The sequence below is a fragment of the Quercus lobata genome, chromosome 6 (genome assembly GCF_001633185.2).
Source record: "Quercus lobata isolate SW786 chromosome 6, ValleyOak3.0 Primary Assembly, whole genome shotgun sequence".
Classification (NCBI taxonomy): domain Eukaryota; kingdom Viridiplantae; phylum Streptophyta; class Magnoliopsida; order Fagales; family Fagaceae; genus Quercus; species Quercus lobata.
Genome location: NC_044909.1, coordinates 46,875,181 through 46,882,883, shown reverse-complemented (window position 1 = coordinate 46,882,883; position 7,703 = coordinate 46,875,181). Strand labels below are relative to the sequence as shown.

The 7,703-nt window shown below is 31.8% G+C and overlaps 1 protein-coding gene across 1 annotated transcript; it reads left to right on the top strand.

Moving 5' to 3' along the window:
- Positions 1-1,177: 1,177 nt before the first annotated feature.
- Positions 1,178-6,888, top strand: LOC115950383 (TMV resistance protein N-like). The gene is made up of 5 exons (XM_031067589.1): positions 1,178-1,662; positions 3,565-4,294; positions 4,435-4,674; positions 5,252-5,842; positions 6,289-6,888. The coding sequence occupies exons 1-5, from the start codon at positions 1,178-1,180 to the stop codon at positions 6,886-6,888; spliced, it is 2,646 nt and encodes an 881-aa protein (XP_030923449.1).
- Positions 6,889-7,703: the final 815 nt, after the last annotated feature.

Here is a 7,703-nt window from a genome sequence, read left to right as displayed (position 1 = left end):
GTCCGCCAAGGACGTTGCCAAGCATGCCTAAGCATGCCTTAGGTACCCACATTTATCAATAACAAATTGATGTTTATCACTTTGTTTAAATTCAATTATTTTTGTTTGAGATTTAAAAAAATCGTGATTTTGAGAGGAGAATTTTTTTTTTTTTTTTACACTTCGTTTTTCTTTCTTTTCTTTAAAGTAACCCAACATACTTCCCTAAATGGTTCCCAAAAAAAAAAAAGTACTTCCCCAAAAAAGATTAAAAAAAAAGAATAACCAGACAACTAAGAGTATTTGAGTTTATTTCTCAAAAAAAAAAAAAAAAAAAAGAGTATTTGAGTTTTAAAAAAAAAGAAAAAAAAAGAAAAAAGAAAAGAAAGGAAGGAACCGAATTCAAATATAAAATATACTTTTCAAATAGGGAAGAAGAGATTTAGAAAAAAAATACTAAAAAAAAATGTGAGAATTGAAATTGTAAAGAGACAGAAATGTTAAAAAAACAGCAATTTTTTAAAAATAAATAGAGAGATAAAAGAGGTTAAAATTTAGGATTTGATGAAAAAAAGAATAGTTTAGTTTTATGTGAGAGTTAAAGATATATTTTTACTGAATTATCATCAAGTGTTGTTTGTGTTTGAATTCCTATATAAAAATTAAAAGGGAAAACTTTTGAAAATATGTTAGTGAGAGTTTGTGTTTGAATTGCTATTAAAAAAAAGCACAAAGTTTAAGTACAAAATTGGTTGTAACCTAAGGCTACAACTATACTCAATAAAATAAACACTAGCCTCTTTGAGGCTCTTCTATTTTTTTGGAAAGTTAATAATTTGCATCTATTATAATTTGAAATTACTACATTTTTCAATCACAAAAAAATCTAGGGGTGTGATGAGTATTATGAGTTTGCAGGTGAAATAATTTTTCATTACACCTTTAAGTTTTTTTGTGATTGGAAAATGTAGTAATCCAACATTATAATGGATGCAATTTATTAACTATTTTCTAAAAAAAATAGAAGAGCCTCTGAGCACGCATGTGAGTGTGTGCTCAGAGGCTAGTATAAAAGAAAGGTTGTTTACACAATCCGTTATGCTTTCTTCACTCATATCTCTTTTAATTTTCGTTTAATCACATCTTTCTTTCATTCTCTTCTTCTCCTTCTATATTTTCTCAATTCTTATAGATTTCGATGGCTTTGCAAATCAACGAAGGAGGCTCTTCTTTTTCCACTGCCCGACACATGTATGACGTTTTCTTGAGCTTTAGAGGTGAAGATACTCGTTATAATTTTACTGGTCATTTATATCATGCTTTATGTGACAAAGGTTTTAACACCTTTATTGATGATAACCTTCAAAGAGGAGAAGAAATTTCAACAGAGCTTCTCAAAGCCATAGAATTGTCAATGATTTTGATTGTTGTATTTTCTGAAAATTTTGCATCTTCAACTTGGTGTTTGAATGAACTTGTCAAAATTCTTGAGTGTAAGAATTTTGACCAATTAATTCTACCTGTTTTTTACAAAGTAAATCCATCAGAAGTACGTAAACAAGAGGGAAAGTTTGGGATTGCACTAACTGAACATGAAGAAAAGCATAACAAAGATAAGGTTCAGAGTTGGAGGGCAGCTTTAACCAAAGCAACTTATTTGGTTGGATTCTCTTACAAGGATGGGTATGTATCTATTACTACTTTTTTGCCTTCTTGTAGTATAAAACATTAATAGTTTTGTTATTACCATTTATTTCCAAATAATCAAAGGATTTGCATTGCATATTCAAAGTTAGTACATGGTAAAACTTCAAAGTCATCATGTAGGTAGAAGAATATTGATTTCTAAATTAACACAGAAAAATATATACTTCTAGAAGGGTAAATGATTTCACCTTACAATGTTATATATGTCCATGTACTAAATAGGAAATAAACAAGAGAGACTAGAGAAACATTGGATCCACTTTAGATTGCCTCTTCTATGCTGCTTCCTTTATCCATATAGATTTTGATTCGGTTTTTCGAGAAGCTAAGAGAGAGGAAAAGTCACAATCACATCCATAATCACTTGCCATACAAAAATTTCAGAATAAGATATTTATATAAAAAAAAAAAATTGTCACGACTCGTAATCCAAATGAATTCCACATTTTCAACCAAGACCAACATGTCAATACCAAGCTTAAGACTGATGTTAATATGAACCAAAGTAAACCTGTGAACAAAAAATTGTCTATTTGTTAGTTGATAAATAGCTTATCTAATATCTTTCTCCAAATAATAACAAACATCATCAATTTGGAATATACCACAAGTTCACACACTAAAATCCCCTATTACATCAAAAGTTCCAACGCTCAACTGTTGATTTATATATACAAACATCTCTACAAATTAAGTTGAGCTTAAAACTACTAAAATGGAAAGTAAAAACTAAATGAAAATAAAACTAGCTCTTATGAAGCTCAACTAAGGCTTCAGCAACTACTCTATTGCATTTAACCTGCTCACCGATTTTCTATTTTATTGTTAGTAATTGAATAATTAGTAATTTCCTTTATCGTAACATGAAACACAATTACTCTTAGGGGGCATTTGGTTCACTGTTATGTACCCTTGATATGATGCATACATTATAATAATGTGATATTAAGGTTTTTGGTTTATTTTATTTTTTCTAACATTGCCATAATTTAAAATTACAAAATATATCATATCATCTTAATCTCATCACCTTCCTAAACAATTTAATGTTGTATTCTTGCATTGAGATTACATTAATTTAAGATTATAATAACGTAATATTATGGTATAATGTAATATCATGGCGAACCAAACACCCCTTAATATTACTTTTGTTACTCACTTACTCTTTATATATATATATATATATATATATAACTTGTAATCCCATAGACCAGTGGATTTAAATTGTACATACTCAAAATTAGCACATTTTAAAACTTCAAATTCGTCATACATAAGTTAATGTGCATTCATATCTAAATTAATATATTAAGGATATAAACTTAAAGGTAAATGATTTCACCTCTCAATTTTATGTCCATGTACAGAGTAGGAAATAAACAAGAGATAACCCATAGGTCCAGTCTAGATTGCCTCCTCTTTGCTGATTCCCTTTCCGTTTACATTTTGATATGGTTTTTGAAATACTGTCATATTGGGAAGGAGAGAAAATCTCATAATCACATCCTTAATTGCTTACCAAGCAACAATTTGAGAATAAGACAATAAATAAATAAATAGACATTATTATAGAGGAAAATGTTGAGAAAAAATTCTAGAAAAAAGGTAAAAGAGCAAAAAGTGGGAGGAAGCATTTCCTAAGTTGGGTGCTTAATTTAATTGAGGAAAAAGTTTAGGAACACAACTTTTACTACAGTTATAATGGTTTGATTGTGGGTGATGTAGAAAAGTGGTTGATTCATATGAAAATGATTGTCCACCACTTACAATTAGGAGATGACCAAAATTCATATGAATATATATATATATATATATAGTGTAAATTTTCATATAGTCTAACACATCAAATGCTTCTTATGCTTTTGTGCTTTGCAGTTGCTTTGAATCCAAAACTCAGTTTATCAAAAAAATTATAAAAGAGATATCAAGTACCACATCAAATCGGACACAACTATTTGTCGCTAAATATCCAGTTGGAATAGATTCTCGTGTGGAGGAGATAGAATTGCTTTTGGATACAAAGTCAAATGGTGTTCGCATGCTAGGGATTCTTGGTCTTGGAGGAGTAGGTAAAACTACAATTGCAAAAGCTATTTATAATAGAATTTTTGGTCGTTTTGATAGGAGCTACTTTCTAGAGAATATTAGAGAAAAGTCATGGACAACCAATGGCATAATCCAACTACAAGAGACACTTCTTTCTATGATATTACAAGACACATATTTAAAGGTGGACAATGTTCCCAAAGGAATTGAACTGATAATGGATAGGCTTTGTCATACAAGGCTTCTTTTAATTCTTGATGATGTGGATGAATGGAACCAGATAGAAAATTTGCTTGGAAGTTGTGATTGGTTTAGTTCCGGAAGTAGAATTATTATAACAACAAGAGACAAACAAGTGGTAACCACTCTTGGAAAAGATCATCTAGTTTATGAGGTTAAGAAATTGAATCAATGTGAAGCTCATGAACTCTTCAGGCTGCACACCTTCCAAATGAATAAACCAAGGGAAGACTATTCAGAAGTTGCAAAGCAAATTATACATTATGCTAATGGTCTTCCATTAGCACTAAAAATAATAGGCTCTGATTTGTGTGGAAAAGTATACATGAATGGGAAAATGCATTAGAAAAGTACAAAAGCATTCCTCACAAAAAAATTCAAGAAAAGCTCAAAATAAGTTATGATGGATTGGGAAAAACTGAAAAGGATATTTTTCTCCATGTTGCTTGTTTTTTCAAGGGATTTGAGAAGGATTACGTTACAAATATACTAGAAACTTGCAATTTATATCCACGTGATGGTATTTGCAAACTTATCGATAAGTGTCTCATAACTGTTAATCAATGGGGCATATTGTCGATGCATGACTTGTTACAACAAATGGGCAGGGAAATCGTTCAACAAGAATCTGAAAACCCTGAAAATCGTAGTAGGATATGGTTTTATGAGGATGCTTATGAAGTGCTAACTAGAAATATGGTACAAATTCTTTTACTTCACTTTTCCTTTTTCCAAATATTTTTTTTGTTTAAAATTTCAAAATTTTTATGCTTTTTAAAAAATTATATATCGAACTTATTTGTTTTATTCTTTGTTCAATTAGGGGACTGATAAAATTCAAGCAATGATATTGTGCTCACCTAAACTAGTAACCATGAAATTGCAGAGTGAACCTTTTGAAAGGATGAAAAATTTTAAATTTCTTTTAGTTGAAAATGTACACATTTGTGAAGAATTTCAATATCTCCCTAATGGGTTACGGTTACTTGAATGGCATAAATTTCCTTTTTCCTGGCCATCTAAATATTGTTCTCAAAAGCTTGTTACACTCCACATGAGTTGGAGTAGTCGCATTAGAATGGAGAAAATATTCAAGCAGGTATGATTATTAGTATTTATGAATTTTAATTTCTTAATACTTTTTTAAATGTTGGCCAAAACTAAATTTTGATTTTTTTTTTAACTGCAGGGTATCCAATTTAATATTTTAAAACATATGAAACTTCAGAATGACTCCATTACAGAATTACCTAAATTGTGTGCTCCAAACCTATAGACATTGGACCTCTCTTTTTGTCGTGAATTAGTTACGGTTCATGAATTGTGTGTCACAAACCTAGAGACATTGAAACTTTCTTATTGTTATGAGTTAGTTTCGGTTCATGAGTCCATTGGATTTCTTGATAGGCTACGGAAATGGGACCTCAAAAACTGTGACAGTCTTCAAAATCTTCCAAACAACCTCAGGTTGAAATCGCTTGAAGAATTGAATCTTTTCGCATGCCCTATGCTTGAGAAATTCCCCAATATTCATCAAGAAATGAAACGTTTAAAGAAATTAGAATTATCTTATAGTGGCATCAGAGAGTTGCCTTCATCAATCGGGTATCTTACTCAGCTTACTGAATTAGGGTTAAATGGTTGCCACAACCTGAGGGATCTTCCTGACAGCATCTACAAATTGCAAATGCTTGAGGTCTTACGTAGTAACACTGCCAAATTGAGACCACCGTGTAATTCTTTTGATGGACTTTTTGAATATGGGTTTCCAAGCTTAAGGAAATTGTGTATCAATGAATTAGAATTTTGGATGAAGCCCAGTTACTTTCCCATATTGAAAGCTCTAAAGCTATTTGGCTCTGATATTGTTAGCATCCTTGAAAGCCTAAACAGATTTACTACGTTAGAAAGGCTTAATATAGAAAATTGCCAGTAGCTACGACAAATTTTTAGGCTTCCACAATCTATTAAAGATGTAGATGCAAGGAAGTGTACATCATTAGATGCACAATCCTTGTTAACATATATTATGTTATGGGCTTTAGGCCCAGGTAGATTACTTGTATAGCGCATTTGTACTTGCACTACACTCTACTTGTACCGCACACATATGCCTCCTATATAAAGGCACTGATGTATATTTTTTAATTCATGAAATACAATACAATTATTTTGTATTTCTAACAATCCTCAAGCAGATTATTGAATCAGGTCTCTCTTTTTCAAGATAAAATAAAAAAAATAAAAAATAAAACAATTTATTTATTACTTTCTTTCTTAATTTAATTCGTTGAATTTGCTAATTATATGCAGATTGGAGAAATTTTATGTGAAGGAGAAAGAAGCGACATATTTGTGGATCCACGGTCATTAATTGGAGAATTTTTTGGTGATGAAGGGGAGAAGCGTAGTTTTATAGTACCAATTACAGAGATTCCAAGGTGGTTGAATTCCAAGCATCAAAGTGTTGGAAATTCCATATCATTCCATGTTGGTCACAAATTTCCAAATGTTTTTGCCGTCTATTTCGCTTTTGGACTGGAGAAGCATCCATTTGATGATTTCGCACACTATGCATTAAATGTCTACCTCTCCATTAATGGTTTTGAAGAAGTTTGGATTAATGAGATTGTGCTAGGTGATGATTCTGATACTCTGTGGGTATTTTCTAGATCTCATCTCAAATTGCAGAAGCTATTGAATGAATCAAATCCATCTGATTACAATCACATTGAGGTTACATATGAATGGGACCTCGAATGTTCTTTTGAGCTTAGAAGGGGGGGAGTCAAAGTAGAATGTATATGTTGTCCTCAAAAATCTAGTATCTTGTCTTCAATGGCCCTTACCCTTGTTGACTATGATTCTGACTCCAATCTAAATCTACCATTAAAGAAGAGGAGAAAATATTGATTGAATTCGGGAGATATATGCCAAGGGTTGCCTCCTTCTTTAGTTGCAGTTTAGCATTTACTGTTAATTATATATTTTCTCCTTTATTTTTTATTGATGATATCCTCTCCAGTACAGTTAAAATTGAAGGAAAATACATCTTAATTAAAAGAGATCGTGGAAACTCGAAAGTAGGATGGTATTAAATTCTAGGTTGATCCATTTATGAATTTAGCATTTCATGTATGAATTAGTAATTATTGAGATCTCTAATCTGGGGCAACAACAATTGATCTTCTTAGAATTCTTTGTTATATTGTTTTGGTTTGACCTTTTTATTTTTCACTTGGACATGCCATTTTATAGCTTTTACTATGAAATGGAATGTTTACTGTAAGGTTGAATTTATTCAACCATCTAATTGGCTTTATTACGTGCCAAATTTGCTTGTAATTCAGCATTTAGTAACCCTGTATTTAGGTGGGTTTGATGTAAGGGTAGTGAGTGAGATAGAGTGAAGATTGCTCAAGAGTGTGCAAGAAAACAGAGATTCGCGAGTGACTCGCGGCTGCAAGCCGCCAGACGCAGTACACGTGCCAAGCATGCTGGAAGGTGAACAGTCATGCAAGCTGGAGCACTACAGGACAAAACAGGATAACTGGCCATACGGTTATCTCGCAACTGGATCTCGCGACTTAGTCAAGCCGCGAGGTCAAGCCGTGAGCCACCCCTGTTTTGTAAAACCTGACGTTTCACATTCCTCTCCCAATCCAGTATAAATACCCCTTTTACCCACGATTGTGAGAGAGCTTCCAGAGAGAATTTTGAGAGAGAAA